The sequence below is a fragment of the Apis cerana genome, linkage group LG9 (assembly GCF_029169275.1).
Source record: "Apis cerana isolate GH-2021 linkage group LG9, AcerK_1.0, whole genome shotgun sequence".
In the NCBI taxonomy this organism is placed as follows: Eukaryota; Metazoa; Arthropoda; class Insecta; order Hymenoptera; family Apidae; genus Apis; species Apis cerana.
Genome location: NC_083860.1, coordinates 3,249,586 through 3,276,781, shown reverse-complemented (window position 1 = coordinate 3,276,781; position 27,196 = coordinate 3,249,586). Strand labels below are relative to the sequence as shown.

General features: G+C 28.3%; 2 protein-coding genes across 4 annotated transcripts in view; one reads left to right on the top strand and one right to left on the bottom strand.

Annotated features, from left to right (window-relative positions):
- LOC107999022 (uncharacterized) overlaps positions 1 to 24,069 on the top strand; it is a 57,789-nt gene extending 33,720 nt beyond the window's left edge. For all 3 annotated transcript variants that reach the window (XM_062079980.1, XM_062079979.1, XM_062079978.1), the window contains 5 exons: positions 10,800 to 11,005; positions 16,299 to 16,434; positions 18,698 to 18,831; positions 20,869 to 21,103; positions 23,283 to 24,069. In XM_062079980.1, the coding sequence (XP_061935964.1) occupies positions 10,800 to 11,005; positions 16,299 to 16,434; positions 18,698 to 18,831; positions 20,869 to 21,103; positions 23,283 to 23,368 (797 nt within the window). In that variant the 3' untranslated portion in view covers positions 23,369 to 24,069. The remainder of the gene's footprint in view (positions 1 to 10,799; positions 11,006 to 16,298; positions 16,435 to 18,697; positions 18,832 to 20,868; positions 21,104 to 23,282) is intronic.
- LOC107999024 (prefoldin subunit 5) lies at positions 24,067 to 24,975 on the bottom strand. Its single transcript, XM_017058654.3, has 2 exons — positions 24,651 to 24,975; positions 24,067 to 24,502 (listed from the first exon to the last, which is right to left on the bottom strand). Exons 1-2 carry the CDS (start codon positions 24,853 to 24,855, stop codon positions 24,234 to 24,236), a joined length of 474 nt encoding a protein of 157 aa, XP_016914143.1. The 5' UTR covers positions 24,856 to 24,975; the 3' UTR covers positions 24,067 to 24,233.
- Positions 24,976 to 27,196: the final 2,221 nt, after the last annotated feature.

Here is a 27,196-nt window from a genome sequence, read left to right as displayed (position 1 = left end):
TCACATAAAAATCTAGAAAAAATTAATTTTGAACAAAAGTAAGATGTTTTCACTTATAATAAAATAATCACGATCGAATTTCATTTTGATTTTTGATTCAACACCATCAAACAATACTACCGATAATTTCTCAAAATATTCTATAAATGACAGCTTATTAAAACCATAATTCTCACGCCACCTAATAAAATACCTATTTAAACTTATTAAACACATTTCCATTAACATTCAAACAGTTAAATAAAGTTGTTTAACTTAAAAATAAAGCAGCAATTCATATTCCATTAATCTTTAAAAATTATCGGTGATCGGGATCGGTGAGAAATCAGAAATTTCCGAAATCTCACCAATTTGGAGGATCCAGCCGTATCAGCACAATGTGACCAGCATGAACTTCCCCAAGGATTACGATGCCGTAAGGCAAGCGCGTTACTGAAAGCTTCGAAAGCAATTCAACCAGACCACCAGTGATATATCGACGAATTTACTATATCTCACACGCTACACAGTGAAAACGGACAAATTTCAACGTGTGCCTTCTTCTTGGCATTTCCACTCCTTCACGTTTTCATGGCAACCAGTCATGGAAGGTACATAACCCGGGAGTAAATCACAACCGTGTACAAACACGCGGCACATACTTCCGAAGTTAAGCTCGCTCAGAATAGGGTTTCAGCTGAATCTAGAGGCGGAGAATGATGGGTACGCGGGGAAGTTGATACCAGAGAAGACAACAAGGAATTGGGAACTCTATTGTGCTGCATTTCCTATCTGCGGTATATTTGTTTCGAATACGTATTGTTTCTCGACGTGACGAAAAAAGGGGGAATAGTTTTTGAAACGAGGATCGTTTTAATAATCGAATTAAAATTTGTGCGTAAATAACTTTTATCGATTATCTTCAAAATTGTATTTTTCATTTCGATTGTTCAAGTTATTTGCTTATTTTCTTGGACTTTTAATGAACGATCGTGTCTGAATTTCTGAATTTCTTTTTCTGGAAATCTGTTGAAAATATGATATGCTCTTTGATATAAAAGAATCATGTCAAAAAAATGCAAAATGAAATTGAAATCTCTTGTAGTTTTTCTAAAAGAGAACGTAATTTTCTGATAACGAGAAATTAAACGTGTGCGGAAATATGGAAGGAGAATATGTTATAGAGAATTTTTTTATAACCAGAAGAAGAAACGATGAAACATTCGCTTTAATTGAAACGAATATTTTTTTGATTCATATTCACTAAACCCTTTTTATTATCCCATAATCGTTAAAATCATTAACTGATCAACTTTTTGAAAAATTCTTACTCTCAATATAATTGATGTTTAACTTTATAGAAAAAATAGTCTCTCTCTTTCTATAGGATATTATCGTTTTTATGCGACTGGTATAATATTGACTACTATCCTTGAATTTATTACTTTGAAACGAAAAAGTGAAAAAAAAAGTCAAACATAGAAAGCAAGTCGAAATTTTGTTTTAAAAAATTCAAATTAAAAAGGGAATATTTGTTGAAAACGTAATATTTTAAAACTAAATAAAAATCATATCGAATTTTATTATAAACTAAAAGTTTTGAGATGAACTTAATTTTTCATGTATACTATATTATCAATTAGAAATTATTACACTTTTATATTTTCATTTACAAATTTTTACGTAATACGGAAACATTATTTTGAGAAAAATGTTGTAACAAGTGGTTAACGTGTAACTTGTATTTTAAAACAGTAAACTTCCTCTTTGAAGTTAGGAGAACAATAGCGTGATAGAGATTAAATTATTATCTGAAAGCATGCATCTACAGCGTGAAAATAAATCTGTACAATTAGCGTATGCAATCTCTTTTAATAAGACGTCACTATTACGCGATGGGTATTAAAATGTATATTCAGAAACGCTTTCATAAACAAAGTTACGTTTAATTTCTTTACGAAGTAAATATTCTTCTCGCGAAATTAATTTTGCGTATTTGCATTTGAAGAAATTCATTAATTGTATGAACAAACAATTTTTATAAAAATTCCGAGCTAAAGAAATATTCAAAAATTTATATTATAAAATATAATTAAAATTTGAAATTAACTTGACATTGAAATTAATTTGATGCAACTCGAAATTACTCTTTAAAAACTGTGTAAAAATATTTAAAATTTTAAATATTCTTTTCAATAATTTTTAAGTTAAAATATAATTTAGATACAAACACTGAAACAATATATAAATTGAATAAATTGAATAAAGTATTCATAAATATTTAAAATGTCATTTTAAATTATAACTAAATTATTCATTTTTTTTTTTACTCTTTATTCGATATTATCTTATTCAATTCTCTATCATTTTATTACTTTTAAAATATTTCTACAATGTGTGTTTTAATTTTTAACTGTATTTAATAACTGTGTTCAAATTTTATAAAAAATTAGAACAAAATTCATAAAATTGTCGATAGTTTTGAACTGAAAAATATCGATAATATGAAAAACTTTCCAAAAGTTTTTCCGCGTTGTTTGGAATTTCGTATTTAATTAACGTGTATTAAATCTATTTAAAATTAGTATTAAATTGATTTTTTAAAACATTTTTATACGCTTACCATGAAAATAGAGTGGAAAATCGAATTATAAATATATTATTATCAGAGATGTGAGTACAAAAATTCATATAAAATGAAAAATGGGTTACATTTTATCCATTTTATTATTTAATCCGATATATTCTATTTAAATTATTGTTTCATTGTTATTCTATACATCTTGTATTAAATAATTTAAATTCACTTTTTATTTAATATATATGTAATTTATCCTCTTCTTGCGTTCAGATTTATATATTTTTAGATCAATGTTAAGCTCTTATTAATAATAAAAAGAATTAATATTAAATATTAAACCTGTTTATACATCTTTATAATAAATTCGTCTCGATATCTATTGATATAACAAACAAACAAAAATTATAACGTTATAAAAACATTATAAAAAAAGTTCAAGATGATCTTAAAAATTTATTTTAAAAAAACAAGTTAGACGGTCCATTTTGATTTATTGAAAAAAAAAATCGAAAAAATTATAAAATTAAAGACGATCTAATTGAAAGATCAAAACGGTAAAAGAAAATAACATACTATGCATTTGTAATGCGCTATATTAATCTGTCAAACAAAAAGTAGTATATCAAACTTGTCATACGAAATGATCCAGAAAATAGAGACGGTTCGAAAAATACTCATAAACAACTAAACGACATCAGAATACTTATCCACTATATCCCTGATACATATATGCGCGCGTTCAGATATACATTTTATTATAAAACTTTTTACGAGCATCATATAAAAGTTCAAGTTCCATTTCGAGAGACCTGGTGGAATCCTTTTTCAACGTCCGATTACTGGCCATCGCCCCGCACGGACTCGAAAACTTTAAAGATTCAACGACCGCTTCTGAATCTTGCAATATTAACCGAGCCAACCCCCTCCCTCCCCCCTCCCCTCACCGGATAGATTTCTCGATTTCCATTGGAAATTAAATACGGCCGGATACGTAGCGGATACCAGTCAATCGTAACACTTCCATCTGTTGGATTAAAAGATCGTCTGGTGCAGATATTTTCTCGGCCAAATCGATACCAATCGTTAGAATTAATGTCTAGTTTTTCTATGGGTTAATATCGGCTGCCCCTCCATGTTATTGAGGGTTAAAGTTGATGTCTGTCATTCTTGTGTGATTGCGAGCGAATGTTTTTTTTTTCTTCGATTTATATCAAGATTTAAATTTATTTTTCGATTTCGGTAATTTTTTGATCGTTAGATAATAAGATAATAAGATTTTTAAGAAGAGAATTTTTATTTGAAGTGATAATACATTTTGATGCTTGTTATAATTCGTTCGTTTCGAAAGGAAGAAATATTTGTAATAATGAAAAAGAATAATTTTGATTCTATTAATGTTAAAAAGAATATTTTATAAATAATAAATATACGTATTCCTAAAATTTTTATAAAATTCTCCCTTTATATTTGAATTTATGATACGTGTGACAAATTGATCAGAAAATACTGATCTAACTTTTGATTTAAATAATTTTGTAAACTATTAAAATGCATATCTAAATATTATTTTTTATTTAAAGAAATCTCAAAACAACATTTAAATAACAAATTATTAAAATATATAGTCTACGAAAACTAATATTGGAAGAATTATTCACTGAATTTCACAATGATTTTAATTATCGGATATTATACGAGTTTACAATAAAAAAAAAAAAATCTGCAATGAAAGTTTTTCGTTCGGACAGATCATTAAATTTGCTCGAATTTTTATAAAATCTGTTATCGAAAAAAAATTTTGATTCAGAAAAATAGAAAAACTATAGGAATGGAAAATGTTCGTCGAATTATAAAAAAATATTCAGTTTGGAAAAATACGTAAGAAAGATTAAAAAATATTTTAAAATGATTAAATTGAAATTGAATTTTCTTGAAATACTTGATTATTTGTATATGATCGAGATTTTAACATGAGAATTTATAATATTATTTCATCAAACTTTAAATAAATTCATATATAAAATGTAAATTTAAGATGAAAGGATCTAATTACGAACTTGAAGTTATATAATATCTCTTTATAAAAGAGAGTTCAACGTATCAATTATCGTAATATCTCATAACGAATACAAATAAAATTAAATATTCAAAAGTGATTTCTACATAATTCTCGAAATATTTAAAGCTACTCTAATATATTTTATTTCAATTAAATAATAAGTATTAACCATTTGGTTAATTTCGAGATAAAAAGTAACGTAATGGAGTTTTAATTGCTTTTAAATTAATTACTTTTAATTATATGGAAAATTGCAATCATATAAGTAAAAACGAAATTATTAATCTAATTAATCACTCATATCTTATTATACGTTATATTAAAACTTTTGCCATACGATAAACATTCTTTATTTCAGAATAATCTATTCACATTATTATTATTCTGATTAATTAGAAACATTTAAAGCTATCTTCTAAACACATACATCCAATATTGCATCCAATATTCATAAATTTGAAAAAAAAATTATCGCAATCGAATATCGTTGTTTTCAATTATTGTTAATTTTAATTCATCTTGAGATTCATCCACTGACAACTAATGAATATTATTATTTCTCAAATATTGTCCACCTTCAATTATCGAAACCACTCTACTTGGCCAATATTCGAAACATATTGAAAATAATCATCAGAGCCGAAAAATATACAATATTCATACATTTGAAGAAATGACCGTCATCAAATATTGTTATCCGTGTCTCCTCCCCGTTCTTTTGATCTTCCAGCAGATTTATATAGACCGCTCGGTATGATATTTTCTTTATAACAAATATTTTCAAAGACTTTTTCCACTTGGTCTCTTTCTCCCGTCTTTTAGAAAACAATAAAAGGCTCGGCAACCGGCTGTGTATCAGAGATGGGGTTTCATTTAGTTGAGTTCTGAAGAAAGAAAGGGATCTCATTTCAAAGTACAAGCTCTTTACGCCTTTGGCTTTTCCGTCTTTGCGAGCCGTAGGGGATGTTGCCAAGGATATGCATAATGCTTGGAAGACTTTTTAGAAGAGATACTCGCCATAAGCTCCTTAAATATGTATGTAATTAATTCCTGATTGGGGTATTTAAAATCGCGGAACATTCAGAATAGAACGTTTAAAGACAATTTATCAAGATTTTATATGATGCGGTTAATCCTTATGATAATAACTAAGATATCTTATTTGCTTTAGGTAAAATTAAATGTTTATTTTCCCTTCAAGAGATTCTCAAATTTGATCGTTACTTGATACATTTGATATCGATTTGTGTTCTACGATGAAATCGAAAATTGAATCACAGACATTATCTTGCTTTCAAAAGAGTTTTAAATTTAAATAAAACGTTATTCGATTTATATTCCAATATTGGAATTTTTATTGATAAGGAATTTTTTGATTCAAAAATCTTCACAAGATTTTCAAATCTAGTTCATTTCGTATTTGACATATTTGCTATCAATATTATACTTTTATTACGAACTATAATTTTTGAAATTAAAAATTGAATCAGAGATCTCAAAGGGTATTCAAATCTATCGAATCATTGTTATTTGGAATATTGTTAATTCGATTTATATTCCAAAATTGATATTTCCATTAGATGCAAGAAATATGCAGATATTAAACCAAGAATCTTCCCTTAAGAAGATTTAGAGTCCAATTAGATCTTCGTTATTTCATTATTAATTTCCAAAAATAGAATTCATTATGAAAAAATAAGTAAAGTCAGAAATTGAACAATGTCGAAGAAACTTTAGGTATTGTTGGAAAGGTTAATAATAATGACGGTGAAAAATTTCCGCGAATAACTGTACGCCAATTATACGATTCGGTATAAATTAACTATCTGAATGAAGAATCTGTATAATAGAAACTCATTAATCCGCTATGGCATTTGATTTCTTTTGCAGGATCTGATACATTCGCTAATTATAGCGAATATAAGTATAGAATTGACACACCCACGTTTATGAATGAGAACAATTCCCAGAGATCCGTGTACAGAGATTTTTCTCTGCTTGAGAATTATTTTACATAAACTTCCTTCTCGTGATATTTTCATGGAAATGTACGTTCATGAAATTGATAAGAGACTAATTTCATGCTATCTAACTACACGTGTAGTATAATATAGTACGCAAAATATAAAAGTTTTTATGGAAAACCGTATAAATGAAATATTTTCTTTAATTAAAATTTTATTGAATAATAAAATATGAATAAAAATTGTATCGAGTTTCTCAGATGCCAAAAATGATTGACTCCATTTTTTGAAATATATTTCACTTCAAAATATGAAATCATGATTAATTTTTGAACAAAAAAACTATTGCCTTCTGACTAATTTAATTATTTTCGTTAAATTTTTAAATCAATATTTTTATTTTTAAAGATTTATGAGATTTCTAACATTTTAAAAATCTCCTTATTCCGTCACTTTTTAATATGATAGATCAATATTAAATTATCAAAGTAGTTAATTAATTTACCAATTAAAAGTTTGAGGAATAAAGAAATGTTTGAATTTGACTATTATAACTCATTTTATGATTATGAGGAGAATATGATTACCCTCTCAATCCTTCATATACATTTCTTCATTCATTCCACACAAATTCATAACTACGCTAAGTAAATATTAAACATCTACTTATATTCAGTTTAATCTTTCTAAAAAATCTTCACTTTCGATGAAGAAACATACAAAAACCCATCCCTTCCCACACGAACAAAAAAACCACCATTCTTCACGATAACGAATTTAATCAATTACGCCAATTACAAAAATCATAGATTGCACGCGATCGATTGTAAATTGACGATAATTAAAAATCGATGATGCAGAAGCTATTATATCGAGCAGCATGAATTTCTCCCCCCTCCCACTTCCTAAGGAGAGATTTGTAATCACGTAGAAAAATCGATCGGCCATAAAGCGATACCGTAATTATAAAAGCACGAACTTTACGAGGGATTCGAGAGACTCAAATAACAGAACAGTAGTGTATTTAATCCCAATGGTCTGTGTTTAACGTTTCGCTGCGCAATTTGACGAAGAACGGGGCAAAGTGGCCGTGAAGGAAAACGATTTTGGGATCTAGCTCGCCCTATTATTCGAGCGATAATTTAAGGGAAACCCGGAGGAGGAGAAGGGGGAGGAAGGGTGATGTATAGATAGCGAGTTTATGCAACGCCATTGTCTCGGTGGGTACTGTTATTTATGGGAAGGTCTCATCTTCTAAAAACGGAAGGTGCGTGTACCAAGAGGCAGCGTGACGCGAATAACGATCGGGTATGGAGGCTGGGTCCAGTAATTAAAGATTAGCGAGGTGATTAGCGAGGGAGCAGGTATTTAAATCTCCTTGAAATGATTTGTCGAGTGCCCATCCCTTCTGCCCAGTCATCCGCTCGAACAACTGATTGGCGAGGAATTTACGCTGTATACACGATTCTGCGATTGTGTACCAATTAAAGGCTATCTAATTTCGTTCCTCCAACGCTTCGTGGCGGATATGAGAAAATTTAACGTTTGATTACTCGAATGAAATTGAGGAAAACAATGTATGAGTTGTGAGTGTCAATTACTTTGATGATCGAGTAAAAAGATCCTGTAAATAGGATATTATTTGGAAAGCATAAAAATCTTGAATGAATTTTTTTTTTTGGAAATGTAAAATAAAATAGAATCGAATATGTAAATTGTATTTGAAAAAAGAAGAATGCGATAAAATTTTGATTACCTATTTCTGAACCATACTGTATACATAATAATTTATATGTGTAATTGCTGGATAACTAGAATGAAATCAACGTACTGCTTTGTCAGGAATAGCAAACGACGTATCAAGTGTTGAAGTGGTGAAGGATATAATGATAAGGAAATGGCCAGGTTGAATGATGTTCCGTTTCTATCCATAATTTCATCTCATTAAACCGCAACCTGGCTGTTTTCTATACATTAGCAAGTCAATCATAAGCAAATCTAATGGTCAATGCATATTTAACAATATTTTCTTTTTTAACGGTACTTGATTTAGTTTCTCTTTACATATCATTACGTTTTAATATACATTTTTTTCAGTTTGATTAATCCTAATAACACACGCCTGATATTTTATGATATACATTTACTCGATATTCTATAAAATTCCAATAGAATTTAAAACGAAAATTCAAATATTTATGAGATAAAACAATAATATCTGAATATTAATGCGTCTCTGTTTGACGATTACGAATATTTTTAAACCATTTATCTCTCCAATAATAGAATAGTATTAAATATTTCGTATATTTCTTGTGTATTGAAAGATCTCGAACACAAGAAGCATAGAAGAATAAAAAAAGAAAACCGTATATCATGCTAATACAGTATATAATTAGATCAATTAGTAATTAATTATATTAAAGATACAACAGGCCGTGTGTTGTGTCATGAATAATTAACAAGTTTCGTGTTTCCGTGAAAAACGCTTAATTAATGATGAAGCTGCGTTAGTCCAGTATAGCAAATGCCACTCACGTACATCGCGTGCTGATCTCGCAAATCCACGAGCTAGACGTTTAACTTGCGACAGATTTTTTTTTCTCTTTCTCTCTCTCTTTCTTCTCTTTTTAAGCCGAAATGTCGACGAAACGGACAAACTTTTCAACTCGTTGGCGATAACTGGGGCTAGGAATATGACACGTCGTCTTATCTCCAGTGTACAAACATTGCCATAGACAGTGACATCACATATCCGTTTCCTTTTAATCGCGAATATATATATATATATTTTTATTTGTAGTATTATTACAAGAAAATTGTTACGTAATATTTATATGTTTTTGTACTTGAAGTACTTTATATACTTTGACTTTTTTTTAAATAATAGTGAAATCATTTTATCATTTTTTTATTTTGAACTTCCAAAAGAAATCTTTTCGATGTGAAATAACATTTAATTGTAAGAATAATATTTCAAACAACATAATTTTATAACTGTTTATAGATATCTAGACACGAATACTTCAAATTACTAATGGATATAATTTTGTATAATGATTATTTAATATATTATCTTTTAAAAGAAGAGTCACAAATTTCTTGCTGACATATTTCCTTTATTTATATTTATTTGCATTAATCTGAAGTAAAATTTATTTTACCGACTCGCACAACATTAAATACCGCAATCACAACGAATAATAATGTTTCGTATTTCTCGTGAAAGTCATCATTTCTGATAAACGTTAATTTTAATTCGTACGGTTAAAAATTAACTTCTTAAACTTTCACGAAAATGAGGTTATCCGTGATTACAATTTGTAGCACAACGAAGAGATTCGGATAAAACGAACATTAGGCAAAAAGAAAAAAGCGCATATCGTTATATTTAGAAAAGAATAAACCGCATAATTCCCCGGGGTGATATTTAAAAGTCGACGCCAGTGTCGAAAGTTTTCCCTGCCTTTTCACGCAATTCTTTTCTTGGGAACGTAATCCCACGGGTGACTAACACTGACGCTGACGTTGCTAAGCTTACGTAGAAAGTTTTGTAAGTACTTGTCTGTTTAAGTTATTACAGGATAAATGCTTGTCACCCAACTTAGTAAATCTTGGGAAAGATATGTTCGCGATTTATGCTACGTGATTTCTTTCTATCTGTCTGGAATATTCGTTTGAAACGTTAGTAATAATGTTTTAATTGAATCAAATTTGTAAATAATACCTAATGCTTACATCATGCACAATTTAGGAATGTAATGATTGAATTAAAATTTTTTGAAACTTTTCGAGCTTTCGTCCGAAAAATGAAAACGAAAATTTTAAATAAATCCGATTATTTAAATGGTAAAATATGTAACTTTATAAATTTCAATAATTCGATATTCGCAAATAGAAAAAGTTTTATTTTTTTTTCTATTATGCGTTCTATTTTCTGAAACTCACGATTTTTAATAGTAATGAAAATTATTTAAAAAATTTGTTGCTTCGAGGATAAATATTCTTACTATGAAATCAAACAAATGTAGGATCAATTCTTTACCTTAAATCGTTGGAATTACACGATTTTACAAAAAAATTACAAGGAAATTCCAAGTTATTTTCATTATATTTCTTTTTATAGTTCTCCTATCAAGTCATTTGGAAATATATCTGGCAATGTATTAATAGAAATTCTAGCATGAAAATTATATTTTCCCCGTTTTATTTCCAGGTGTGCGAGGACTTAAGAATGTATCCATCGATATTCCATTGGCCGTAGCAGATGGCACCACCGTCAATATGAGTTGCGGATACGATCTAGAATCAGATACTTTGTACACAGTGAAATGGTACTACAAACGTTTTGAATTTTTTCGATACATTCCTAAAGAAATGCCACCTACAAGTGCTTTTGGAGAATTGGGTAACAAAGTTCTCGTAAGTATTCGTTACAATTTTCTATTCGTACTTTTACATTAAATATTACATTAAGTAGTAGTATATTCGTACGTAACTGATGATCAAAAAATAATATCAATTAAATTTCTTTTTTTTCTTTTCGATTATTTTATATATATCATGTTTTTGTTATATAAATAAATTAACAAATATATATATTTCGTTACTTTTAATTAAGAATTTTTTGTTTTTACGAATAACTGGTCGCTTCGTTATTAAAATATATAAAGATTCGTGTAAATTAAAAAATTGAATCTTTTTTGAAACGCGAATAACTAGTTGCTTCGTTAAAATTCGTTAAAATAAGGCGGTTTCACAACAGTAATCCAGTGGACGCTACTCAGAGAATTATCGTCGTCGAGTTATTTCGAGCTAAGAACACCTTTAGAATTTCTTACTTATTAAAAGTTGGAAGGCGACCTCTGTGCGAATCACGTTTTACATTCGCACCTGACGTGCAATCGTTGAGAACCGAGGAAACGGAAGTGAGTTTCCTCAAATTATATTTCTCCAAATTCGCCAAACCATGAAAGTTTGTTAGTACCATTCATGCCCTACTTTATTATATAATTATATTTAACAAACTATACACAGCACGTAGTTTAACTTTAACTAAATGTATTCTCTATTTTTCATGCCATGAATTATGCACATATATATGTGCATAATTTTCATTGTAATCTTTGCGTAATGAACAAATTAATTATTTTATTAAAGATTTCGTACTGGGATAAAAATAGGATAAATTTCATTGTTATTACATGTTTGATATTCTTTTTTATTAAAATAATCGAGGGAATAAATAAGAACAATAATTTTAAATTTGGTCCATGATATTGATATAAGGATTGCGAAATAAATAAATTGATACATTCATTAAATGTACATATATTTATGGATAATTATCCATAATAACTATGAAACGAATAGTCTATAAAGGATATTTTGTTAAAAAATAATTTTTTTTTAATTCGTTATAAGCAAAAAATTAAAAATATTGGAATGCTCTTCTGTTCTACTAGAAAAAAACAACATTATTTTTGTTATAAATCCTTCAAAAGAAAATATCCTATCTCTGTCGTTGAAATAACTATGATATATTTGAAAATATAAATATAGAAAAACATTTAAAAAATAATCTCTAAATATAAATTGGTAGTGCTCGAACGATCTCTTTATTTAACTTAGAATTTAAACAAGAAAAAGTTAAATCGAGATTTTTAAGGGAATTCAGATCGTATAGATTTCATTCTGATACGATCGATAGAGCGTTAAATTTTCGTCAGTCGCATTCTAATTTGCTAAAAGCATTCACAAACATTGGTGACCAAGCAAAATGTACCGTTGCTACGACCGGCTGATCTGGAAGAAATCCTGATTAGTTGAAACTCTTCGAAGCTTCCGGGTGTAAGCCGTGTTCTTTTAGACAGTTTAATTAATCTAACGAAATCTGGGAACAATTCTCCGGATTGATTCTACAATTCTAATATATTGAACCAATAAATATAAGTTGCTTAATTAATTCCACCACTGTGATTAAATTATATTGGTACAAGAATATATGATTTTTCATTTATACAATAAAAACTGATTTTATATACGTTCAATTGTCTAAAACTCAACTTTCTTGCATATTATCATCGGATAAACGTTAATAAGAATGTAAATAAATAGAACCTGTTTAAAAATACATTTCTATGTTTATCGTAAAAAATTTATATTTTACTCAACGTTTGCATATTATATATTAACGTGTTAATTATCATTTTCAAATAAACATAGATAATCGATAGAACATGTAACTATAATAAAGTAATAGTGTCATTAAACAAAGTAAGAATCCTATTCATTTACCAACTCCTAAGAAATTTCAATATTAAATTATATGAATAATTTATATGCTTCATGTAAACAAGAAACAATCTAAAAATTGAATATTTATGATCATTATAAATTATTATTAATATAATTTTTTAACAAATTTTTTAATTCAGTCACATCATTTACGTTACCATACCACCACCAGATAAATTAAATATAACGTATTACCCAATAATTAATAATATATTACACATTAAATATCAGAATCAGATATCATTAATCAATAAATTATCGTGCAAGAATTGGCCTGATACCTGAAAACCGTAATACCTTATAAAACACACACACACGCTCGAAAGCAAACCAACTGTTTAAATTACCATCAAGCTACGAGTACGAGTACATTACGTACGCACATCTTATTAAGTGAAAGCAAAGAGGAAACGTAAATGAAGGTATAACTGAGTTCTGTCGTTTATTCTGTTGCTCAAGTAACTAAAATCATTTTCTCGGCCGGAAAAATTATTCTCTCATTTCAAAGTCTCATTACGTTGATATTTTTCCATACTTGTTCGTGCGCATCACGTGAACATACATTGTATCACATCACGAGGCCTAAGGGATGATGTGCGGCCCCGACGAACGCGCGAAATAAACAACGAACGAGGGGAATAGCATGGGATTGGGTTGGATTCGTATTTCACAAACGGTAACATTATTAAAATTATCAGTGAGCCGGGATGAATTTATGCGTAGCGTGGCCGGCAGCAGAATTGTCGAATCGATGAGAGATGCGCGATGGTGTGAAATAGTATGTACAACCATGCATCGATGCGTGACTGCACGTCGATCGCCCATCGCCGATCGAATCCCACTTATTTTCGAGCGAAACGTTTCATCCGCAATTCCGTTCAATCCGTTTTTCTACCAATCCGAAGTAATTCCTCGAACGCATGAACAATAGTTGGCGGTGTTGTGTTTTCCACTTACGGTGTGAAATTACACGGTCGATTCGTGCGTACGGGATGAAAAATCTTCGAGAGATTTCTTACGAGTAGTTAACCTCCGAGCGAAACTAGCCGCTCTTGCTTGCTTCGATGGAGATTATTATTTCTTTCCATTCTTTCCATTTGTAAAAAAAAAAAAAGGAAAAAATGGAAATAGGATGTTAGATTACTTTTGGATTGCATTGCGGATCGTTTTAGGTCACGTTGTTGTAGTGACTTGAAATTTAGCTAATTTCGAGTACATATTGTTATAAGAAATAAAATTGAACGTATTGCAATAAATATTGCATTAATTCGATTCAAGTGTATTAAATTTCATCCGAATACAGAAACTTGATACTGTGAAAAATGAATTGTGAAATCTGATAAAAATAAGAATAAAATAGAAATAGTTTTTGTAGCTTTCGTAGTTTCTTCTATTCGAGCACGATTTCGAAATATTTTTTTTCGATGAAGACTAAGAATAAAGCGTTTTTGTTTAATTGCTGCCTAAGCTGGATTTACATTGAATAACATGCAAGTTTAAGTTTGTTTTATCTGACTAAAATTTAGCTTGCGCAGTTGATTTTGATCAACTTGAGGCCGATCAATTTGCTTGTACAGTTAATATAAACGCGGCTCTAACAAACAATGTTGCATCTATGCATAATTAACAACTTTGACTTTGAAGATTCTTAAAAATACAATTAGATCAATCGGAATATTCCTATTATTTTTCATGCGATTTTAAAATATTTCTCTCTTCTTATACTTGGAATTTTTATTTTTTAATTTTGTTGGTGTAACTGATATTGAATTTTCATTCAATCATATACCGGCCACTTTTTATCTTTTTTTTTTTGAATTTTATATTTACCATTATAACAATACTAAAATATTAAAATTAAATTTAGTATTATAATTGCATCTTTAATGCAATTTCAAGAAGGCCATTGTAATTATGGAATTATATACGATAATTATATTAAACTAGAATTATGAAACTGAGAAAATAAAAGGATTTCATAAAAATTGCCCTCGTTCAATTTTAATTCACTATCCAACCTCATGATCTAATTAGATATAGTGCCTCTCCAACCACCTATGGCAATTGTGCACAAGTGTATGATGAATATTCTTTAAAGAAAATTTAGATTGATAAGAAACAAAACTAATAATTATCATTCAAATAAATTAAACGGAAAATAAAAATAAATTAACGAAATAAAAAGGCGAAAATTGAGAATGGAAATTTTTGAACTTTTTAATTATCAATATAATATTAATTTCAAACAAAATACGACCGGATATTAATAAGCACAAAGTCGCATTTCGTTTCATTCAAAAAAAGTTGACTCAATTACAAATCACAATACACCACAAAAGAAAAACCTACGACATAAAAATTTTTATCCAAAGTCGATATTCGAAACCGTTGAAAAAACTCCATCAAGCACAATCAAAATATAAAAAAAAGCGAATATCAACGAATTAACAAATTCCATGTCCCCTCCATATCTCTTCTCCGTTGACATTTCCTTCGAGAGAAAAGAAACGAGGGGTTAAGCGAGGATAATCGTTCGACGATTGGATCATGAGAATGTTCACACCGCGAGCGCAACACACCACTCGATGAAAATTGATTGTGTGATTTATACGCTGCCACTGGCAACATGTAATTAATCGTTGTTGTGAGGTATTGTTTGTCATGAACGGGCGAATGTGCGAGGATGTCAAAGGGAGCGAGTAAGTGCGATCGATTTGCAATAAATGGCACGCACCCTCCACCTCTCCCCCTCCCCCCGTCCTTCCTATGATCATCGACGCTTGAATTGACCCGATCGGGCCGCTGCTATCGACGACGAGTCGCGCCGCCGCAACCGATCGCTTCGTATCGCTTCGTATTTTTCAATTTTAATTTAATTACACGATATCAATTCACGGCGACGCGCAGGTGAAAATATTCGTGTTTTATCATCGTGGCCATCGCGCCCCGTCGAATTTTATTTAAATTGCGCCAATAAGTTATGCCCGGCGTGAAACAATTATCTCGCGTTGTAGGTAGATGGACACGATGTTTCGGGATTTATATTTAATTGAAACAGATTCAATAAATTGGAAATCTTTTAAATTTGTTATTGCACGGCGGTGAGAACATGTTTGCGAGAACATTTTATCGGACGTGCATCCGATATTGACATTTGTAACGAATGTAAAAATAACTCGTCTCTCTCTGAGAGAGAGAGAGAGAGAGAGAGAGAGAGAGAGAGAGAGAGAGACGTTATAGAATTTTGTGAAATACGTTTATTTTTCTTTTGGAATTTTTTATTTCGTTGTGATTTGTTTATAACGTTGGTGACACTTCCTTTTCTTTCTTTCTTTAATTATCCATTAGTATTGATAGATACTCTCTAGTTTTTGTAGTTAATTAATTTTCGTTAATGTTATTTTTAATTACGTTACAGTTAAATCAAAGTGATGCTCATCGCGTAGTTTTAAGGGATTTGCAACCAAGCCACACTGGAAAATATCGCTGCGAAGTTTCTGGCGATTCTCCATCGTTTACTACTATAACGGTCGCCGCTTACTTATATGTTGCTAGTAAGTATCATAATATTTCATTTATGTTAGAAATAATAAAAATTATACGGTTTCTAATAATTTTATAATTAAGTAATCAATTATTTAAGATTTATTATCCTGTTAATACTGTCATTATTATCCTGTTAAATCATTAAAGTTTAATAAACGACTAAATCGAATTTTATAATAATTTTATAGTAATAATTACGCGATCGTTTATCTAAAATTTATTTATCTCGTTGCTCGAATACTATTCGAGTTAAAAATAAAAAAATAAAAAACTAATTATTTTATACCGTATACTTACAATAATAAATAGATTTAAAGTTTTAAGATAAATTTCTGCTTTTTCTTCGAGCAAGTATGAAAAATATAATAATGAGTTATTTCTTCATTAGTAAGCAAACTCGCAATTATGAAGTCATTTAGCAAATAAAAATATATTCACACTAAGGCTGTGAAAAGGCATTAACAGCCTCCGATATCCACGGTATCTGCTTACGCGTGATATAAATAATGCAGCCAAGGGGGATAATTTGTTCGTAAGGAACATTAAGAAATAGTAAAACAGTGCAACATTAGTGCTCGTTTAATATTCCTAAAAAATATGTAAAATGAAGTTCTCCTTGGAATACGAATTATATATATAAATCATCGCTTCTTAAGGGTTAGGCCATTAAGCGTTTCCTAGCTCATTTGATATTTTTATATCCTTGCCTAATCCATATCAACATTAGTTAAATAAATCGGCCTAACCTTATTCCTCTTTATCACGATAAAATAAATAGTACGATGATCACAATACAATTATCAAATACCCATTTGTTCCCTTTACTTATTTATCTTCAATTTTTTCCTGTAAAAATGAAACCGTTGAGATTAAAAACAACTTTAAACACAAAAACCGTCCAAGTAGTAAAATCGAGAACGACGAATCGGTCTCATTAAATCACCGAATACGCTTCTTTTCATTTAATCATCCATCTTTCACGGCTCTCTTCTTAACCGAGTTACTGTTAATTAACAGTTCTAATAAACATAACCTCGCTCGCTTCTTTTCAGTATCATTTCACCTACTTTCCTACCTCGCGCGAATTGATCCTTTAATACGCACTATTAACTTTCAATGAAAAAAGAAAAAGAAAACACTGAACGGGAACGCACGAAGCACATTCAAATACCTGGGACAAGTCCAGAGAACCGGATCGTGACCCATTATTTTTTCCTTCCTTTTCTTTTTTCCCCCTTTTTCTTTCATCGAATCGACGCCGATGTCATCTTCGACTCTTGCCGATTATTTTTCCACACTGATCATTCCGCACGATGAGCTACTGCGGCTAATTGAAACCGCGCACGATTCGAGGAGTGACGAAACGAGACGTAGAAAAGAGGGAGGAAGGGGGAGAGAGAAAGATACGAGAAAAGGATAGAATATCGTGCCTCGTTCCCACCGTCTCGCATCCTCGTTGAACGTCGACTTAACGACGCCACAACCACGGTAGCGATTCTTCTTTGAAGAGACGAGGTGATTGCCTCTCCTTTCCGATCACGGATCGCTCGTAAAAGCTCGATACTGGATCGAGCCTTCGAATCTCGCCTTGTATCCCTCAAACCTTGCTCCCTCTCTCCCTCTCTCTTCCACTTTTCTTCCTTTTCTCCATTCTCACGAGACAGGATGATCGTCTCGCATCCACAACATTACCAAACAAGTTCAAAATGGTAATCTTCGGCCGATCGTGTCCTTGAGAGTGTGCGAGAGGAGAGAGACGAGGGACTTGGAGATACTCAGGCGGAAGTCATTCAAGCCGAAGTGAGACAATTCTTTGACAGTTCGCTACCGGTGCCAGGAAATTGACTGCCTTCTGTGGACGGCATAATGATCCCTCGAGATGTACAATGACGTGTTACGTATTCGGAATACCTCGATGTAGCGCAGCTTCGGCGAAAAAGTATCGTTCAACAATAGACTTCCTATCCGTTCTTGAAACGTACGATGGGGAGGAGAAAGGGAAAAAGTAAATCGGATCGAACGACGTATCGAAAGATGTATCCCAACAAATATGCATATGTTCTGTTGATAATAATCGGTGCAGTGTTATAAACATGGGTAAATAAGTAAACGTACCGTCGATATAATATTCTTTGCATTTACTTGAATGCTGGAAATTAGGTGAATGTAACTTGATCGTGACAGTTTGACATTTTGTTCGAGGATATATTATCATCGAAGATAATTACGAAATAAAATTTTTCTGTTGTTAAATAATTCAATGAATTTCAGATTTACCAAAAGGGGATCCTCAAATTAGAGCAGAAAAGATACGCTACGCGGTAGGAGACACGGTGCGTGCAAATTGCACCGTTCCTTCGGGAAATCCTCCGGCGAATGTGACATGGACTGTGAATGGAGTACAGGTGGGTTTATTAATATAAAAACTTTTAAGAGTTGATAAGCTGCCATTGTTACTTGAATCAATAAGTTATTTTTGCTGTGAATTTGTGCTATATTTTATTATCTTATTCGAATTTTATTAATCCAAATAATATTAAATAAAACTACTAGTTGTAGCAATTACTAGATAAAAAATTAATAAATTTAAATTAAATAATTATTCGTAAAAGGAAGAAATGAATAATTAAAATAATAAAATCTAAGATTCTTGAAAATCTTTCAAATGTTTTTTATATTTTTCACAAATGATTTGATGACATAGTAAATTCTTCAACTTTAAGTTTTGGAATATTATAAATACAAATGAACGTGTAAGAAAAATGATAAATAATTGTTAGGTAACTGAATTTTATACGCATCTCAAATATTCTTCCCGCGTACAGATATACTTATACCTGTATCAATGTAAATCACATATGTCTTTAATTTGAAATAGCGGCCTCCAATCATGTAATCCCGGTCTGATATTTGCCGTTCTCATAAATTTACGATACGTCAGTGATAATTGAAAAATGAGAGATAAGTTTCAAATTTTAATTTAAAATTTCCGCATAAAACTGTAATTACTAAATAAAAATTGTCAAGATGAAAAATGCGAAAAAATTCTTATATAGTTTTATAAATAACAAAAGGACGCAAATGTGAACAAATTATTGTTAATTGTTTGTAATTAAATTCAAACAAATGTTCGAAATGTATATACTGTTAATAACATATAAAATTTGTTCATCAAAAATTGATGTTATTTATAAATTTAGACTTATGTTTTTCATAAACTTTTTTAATCTAAATACCTAAAATTTATTCTAATAATTATATTACGATTGAATAATAAAGAGAAATGAAAAAGATTATTATTGTTTCTACCAAATAATATAATATTATTGTTCTATTTAAAAATTACATAAAATGTATATTCAATGCTAATTCTGCAAATTTCGGATAATTCTATCAAGAGAATAACTAAATGGAACTAAAAACTTAAAAATTCACTATTCTCTCATAATATAAAGCATTTATATTGTTATTTTCTATAATAAATATTCATTCTATACACACAAATAATAAAATAATTAAAAAATGCATAAAAATCAAAATCATCACGTGTAATTTCCTACTTTTTATTACACGATCGAGGTTAATTAAATGTATGTAAGCATTGATATAATTATAATAAAAAAAAAAAAAATATCGAGAAAATGTATGGAATGTGATTCATATCGATTCTCGAATACAATAATACCGTTATAAGTATGGAAAGTCACTGAAGAAATTATTTTTAGTTCAATCATTTTCTAATTTTTATTCGATACAAAGAACAATTTGAAATTATTGAAAAAATTGAAATATCATACTTGTAAAAGAATATATCACAAACTGTTCATAGTCATGGTATAATCGAAAAGCAAGAAGTACTGTTACATACTTATGTATAGTATTAAATTCTGTTTATTTTTCTTTCCTTTCGCATTCCAGCAATAATATATGCATGTTTTAATAATGTTTTTCTGATTTAAAACATTTCCTACATAATATTTATATATCTTTCATTTTACAAATTTTATTTTATTATAAAAAAAAATACGATAATAAGAAAAATATTTTATGTACATTTATAATAATCTAAAAAACACACATTAAGTCTTTTCGATAATTATTATTTTGATATAATTATTCTACACCTGCATTTAATATTATTTCAATGTAAAATGGATCTAAACATTATTAAATTTTTATAAATTAAATTATTTCTATTAAAGTTAAATATAATTATGAGATAGAATTAATATTGTATTATGTATTATGCATTGAATTACTTAAATGTACATATAATTATTTTACGAATAATTACACATACATTTAAAACGTATTATATATAATGCTCAATTAATTTTGTATTTGATTTTATCATTAATGTGAAGTGAAATACGATAAAAAGATACATATTTCCTTTTTATTATTTGCATTTCACATTTTATAAATAGAATTTTATATTTCAGGTAAATTCCAGCTTCATGATGAATATTACGGACAAGTTTGGTGACAATCAGCAATTGATGACTATCGCAGGATTGGACTTCGAGACTATACAAGATAGCTTTAACAACGGAAGATTACATATTGTTTGCAATGCTAACGTCTTTCATTTGTACAAAAAACAAGCCGATGTTATTTTGATCGAGGAACGGCCACGTCTGGCATCAGTATTAGGAACCCGAGAATCTTCTTATATTGGTACATCTTCTAAATCTCTTTACAGCTGACCATTCGTAATATGCACAATACTCTCTTTTGATAACAGGCATTGTGCTGTTCAGACATTCGAGATATACACAAAAATATGTTCTTTTTATTTTTGCCAATAACGACCATTGTAAATTGTAACAGCTAGTAAAAGACAAGGAGGAATTAATACGTTCAATGTGACAAAAATCAAAGGAAATATCCAGTGGCGGATATTGATTTTTCAGAAATAAAGAAACAGTTGTAAAGCGAAAAATACAACGGAATTCAAAACAGTTGTGCATATTGATGATAACACTTGTATTGAACACGTGTGCAGAAGGAAAGCCGGATATGCAGAAAACCTTTTACATCTTTTACATTTGGGAAAACATGACGCGATAATCCGACGTCATAGACCAAAAAATTCTTATAAAATATACGTTCACATCACCTATATTCAATGTGTTAATTAATAGCATTATTTCTATGATGAAATCAATGTCTATAATTGTTATAACAAATTTTATAATTCATGATATAAAAATATCTTTGCTTGATTGCAATTTCGAATGACACTGATTAAAATGAAACTTAACATATTTATTTAGAGAAAGGTAAACAGAAAGTATGAAATTTCAACTTCAGCAATGCATGCATTCTGGAAGATACAAATTATATCTTATATAAAGAGCGATGGATAAATTTTAAATACTATATTCGTATTCAATTAAAAAAAATTCTTTCTTCATAAATGTTAAATTATAATATATCTTTTATTCTATTCTTTGTTTGATAACTTTTTCCTTTTCTTCTCGATAAAATATATTATAAACTTCATAATTATTTTTATATTATTAATAAATATTAATCATCAGTAAAGTTTGGGTATTCATGCATTTATGTAAAATTTTAAAGTACAAAAATGTACAGTACACAAATGCATAGCATAATAAAAAACGCAAAATAACTAATTATTATTAAATTATATTGTTTAATTAACATTTGTAATATTTGAAATTGAAACAAATATCTATTATATTCAAGCCCTACTTTTTAAAAATTCGTATAAAAATTTGATTTTGCATAAAAATGACGATAATCAAAAGATTTTTCGCTATCGATAATGAATATCGGCAACCAAAATAAAATTCCCCCCATCGATAATAGTTATCGGTAGTCGAAAAAAATTTCCATTATTAATATTGGTTACCGATAACAAGAAATTTCCATCAACAGTAATAGTTATTGATAAACAACAATTTAATTATTTATCATAATATTTTATAATAAATAAGTTTTATTTTTTTTTAAATTTAATAATGATTGCTTTCCGTTTAAATAGAAATTAATTTTTATTCGATGATTTGCAAAACAAATACAATATTGTAAAAAAAATACTATATTGAAAAAAAAATATTATATTTATACTATATTAAAAAAATTAATTATTTAAAATATAAATGTTAAAATATCACGATATTTAACTAAACTACTAAACGATATTATTAAACAAATATATTCGATTCCTTTTCTATTCTATCTATTAAATAAATTAACTAAATCTTCCATTAATCATGAAATTAACTTTTAAGAAATGTTTTATTAAAGAAAAATGTATACAGTATTAAATATTGTAGATAACTTTTACACTATTTTATTTTAACATAAGGAAAATAATGATAGAATTCAGAAAACGTAAGCAAAAGTAAAAATAAAAGTATCATAGTTAAATTTTATTTTAAATAATACTAAAAAATTCTAAAAAAAGAAATTGAATAATATCGAATAATATTTTTTTATGATTTTTTTTTTGGTAAAAAAGCTATTTTTCTTTTAAAAAATTCCGCGTGAAAAAATATCAAAATAAGATTTTAAAAAATTAAAAGATTATGATGTAATTTATTTCAAATTTTTGATAAATCATATATTTTGTCAAAATAATCGTATAATTCTATTTCTCTGAAACTGTTAATAAATAAATATAAATTCATAAACAAGTAGATACAAATAAAAATAAAAATATTATAAAATATTATTCGATTTAAACACTATTAATTACAAAAAAAAATTTGTTCGCGTTATTAATTACGATATTGAATATACTATATCAAAATTAAATCTTTATAATTATCCTTATTATATCGTTACATGATATATAAATTTATATATATTGTTTTTTTAATTTCAGGACATGCATCAACGCAATTCACACAAACTTCATTTGGAAAATGGTTTATTGCCTCAACTGCTCTGTTACTACGCCACTTCAGATAACAACAATGAACCTGTTATTCACCCAATATGCATATGACTGTATTGAAATGGAGAGGGCAAATTGTTTGTAAAATTTTAAAACTTAAGTGAGACGAGGAAAGAATGACAAATTTTTTGGTTAATATAAATATCGACCGTATGTTATTCGTGTAAATAGGATAAAAAAATTAGCTAATTATCTACGTGAAATTGCGACCTGCGCTGTCTCATTGCAACGAGACAAATTTATAATCTAAATAACATGTCATAATATTATGTATTAGATTGACAAAGTGTCGCGCCAAAGTGTTCGAAAATTTATTTCAATACTATTATACCATGTTTTCTATCCTCTAACAATGATTTTGATACATTTAAAGAATCTTCCGTAAAATATAGCTGCCAGAATATATCATCTCATGTTTATAGGTAAAAGCTGTTATTGTTTGTGAATAAAGTTTTACTTAAGTGAAAAACAAATAAATAATTCACCTTCGTTATTTTTGTTTTTGTCTTCTTTAAAATTATTTCTATTCCATTTTTTCCTTATTAAATATTTTTAATTATATTATTATTAAGCAATATTAGTTTGTACTTTAAATATAGAATTATATATTACTGGTAAAAATGTGTATATGCATAAAATTTGTTATATTTAATAAATAATATATGTATATATAAAAAAATGGATAATATCATAAAATAAAATTTAAAGCATCTTATTATTATTAAATTTAATCTTCCTTTAAAATTCTCAAAATAATTATTATCCTAACAAAAAATGTACAGAACAATGTAATTTAATGACAATACCAATACAAATTTGTACAAATAAAGAGCAAATTACATAAGAGCATTTAATTTAGAAACATTAGTGTTTTCATTCTTAATCTTCTTTCGGCACTTGATTTTGAAGTTTCATTTCTATCACATCCACAGTTGCATCTCTAACTTTACTTTTTTCAAGGCCCAATTGTTGAATTTTTTCCATTTGTTCGGTAACATAAGCTACTCTTCTATCAAAGTAATCCTTTGCATCTATAACTTTTTTTTGAGCATAATAACCAGTTCCAATATCAATTAGAACATTATCAGTTTCTACTAGTTTTCCAACTACGTACATCGAGCCAGTCAATGGCACAAGAATTTCGTTTCCTTAAAAGAAATTCAACAATATTATTAATATAATATAGGTTAAAGACTCACATTTTCTAACCTCTAAGAAAATATTAAAAAATTAAACATTAGAATGTATATGATTTTTACATTAGAATTTATATAATACAAAATTAATTAAACTTACCTTCCAAGGATGGACTAATTTTTTCAAGACATGAACCTGATTCTTGAAACTTACTTTGAGCAATTTTTAACGTTTGCAATGAATCTTGGAAAACACCGAGTTCTTGGTCTAATTGCTGTTTTAACATTGTAAGTTGTTGAAGATTTAAAGTTGTTAAATCTATTTTTTGTAAATGTGGTGTTTCTGTCATCGAAACTTCTGACATTTTAAATTATTTACTATAAAAATTAATCGAAATCAACGATTTTTCGTGCACTCTAACCGTATATCCAAAAACGGTCAACACCGGAGATAAACTCATATGTTTAATCATTAGTTTTAAACTTTACTAGATGGCGCAAATGTATCTATACTACTAGTGACATCTTAACATAACAAAACTAACTATGAAAAGAAACGACATTCTAAGAGACTATTTATCTTTTGTAGTAAATCATATGTATATAGAGACCACATATTAATTCCACGTCTCACGTTCTGAAATATCGACGAAAAAACAATCTTTGTTACGCCATCTGTGATTTATTGAAATTAACTATTGAAAGTATTATTGAAAGTAACTATACCATTCTATCATCAAAAAAAATAAATAAAAAATATATATATAATATGAAAAAATCCTCCTTTGCTGTAGAATACAGTAATAAGGTACGATAATATAACGAATATATAAAGAAAATACTATAAACATAAAAAGAATACTAGAAAAAATTTTAATAAACGTTTCAATATATTTTGATTTAAATATTACTAATTCTTATATAACAACTAAAAACACAAACACATATTCCTCATAAATACTTTTTAATATTAGCTTCACAAAACAGTCAATCATTGAACGTTTGCAAAATAAATAAAAAAAGAAGTTACAAGAAAAAGTTATGCAATAAACCACACTCGAAAAATAAATTATATCATAACCTAATTGTATACAATTCTATATAACAAATAACTACTATAATTATAAATAACTACAAATAACAAAAACTATACAATACTATATAAAACAACACATACTTCATACATATATCAATATCTTATATATTCATTGTCATGAAAATATAAAAAATTGATATTTAAAATTTAAAAGCAAAATAAAAATGCAAAATGAGTTAACGCATTTTATTGACCACAACCTTTTTTAATCTCAACAGTATTCATAATAATATCACTATTATATTATATTAATTATATTAATAATAGCAATGATATTATTACTATAATAATAGTAATAATATTATTATTATCATTACTATACATGCAATCACATATACATTCCACCCAAACCAGTATTTCTATATAGCAGCAGTTCTACAAGCCATCTACTTATATTCTAAAACATTTACCATTTTTATTTTAAAATTTCACGATTCTTTAAACTTCATTAAACTTAAAAAATATCCTAAATAAAAATAATTTCGATTCTTAAGAAAAAACATCATCCTAATCACCTAATACGATCTTAGAATAATCTTCGCATCTAACCCTACAAGATTTTATAGTTTTTATCCATTAGCTAAATACATTTGCATAATACAATCCAAAGATTTTAGAGAGCCTATTTAGAGAAAAATCTCAATAAAACGAGGGGCTGAAACACAATTTTTATTTACTAGTATTGTACAGTATTGTATACTACTCTTTCAAAGAAAAAGGATTAATAAAAATTGTAGAAAATATACTTACTTTCGAATTGACGATAACCTGGAAAATCATATTTCTTCGAAATATAACTGCTAACTTATACTTGAAACAAACTTATTTAGAAGATTAGTATAATAATTAAAAAAAGTAAAGAGCGATTCAATAAATATGATTATGGAATAGTATAAAAAATAAAATTCTAATAACGAACATTCACAAATGTTTCTAAAAAATTTAGACAGAGAAATTTAAATTCGACATTTTATATAATTTGGAAAAGTTCTCAACAATGACAAAGAAAAATATACTTACGTGTTAGAGCAAACGCAAGAATGTGAAAAGAATTGGTGAAAAAGGAAACAATTTAGTAGCCAGAAGGGCTACAAACAAAAATATCTTCCACTCGAAATAAATCCGAACAATAAACCGCGAGTGGAATATTCATTTGGTATCGCGACACTAATAAACTAATAATATTTTTTTAGGAAAATTACTATATATCGAGCACGATTGATTTAATACAATTGACGAAAAAAACTGAAAAATTCGCGGAAATAATCGATTATTTACGTAATATTACCATTTAAATAACTGGAATTTACCAACAACGAGAAATTCAGGGCAGTCTCTTATGACTGCCACCGTACAATCATCCTCGTTAGCTTGTCTTGGCCAACGTGAGATGATTCAGGAACACACGTTTAAATATTTCCACAATATTAGTGGAAGAAATTTGGGCATTTAACGTTCGTAATATTACTAGAACAAACGCGACTATTTCTCAGACGCAACGCTATTTTTCAAAACGAAATCGATAAAATTATTATTCATGTATGAAATTAAAATCCATTATCAATTAAAAGGAGAAAATGAGATAATCTTCGATACTATTTTATAAGAAA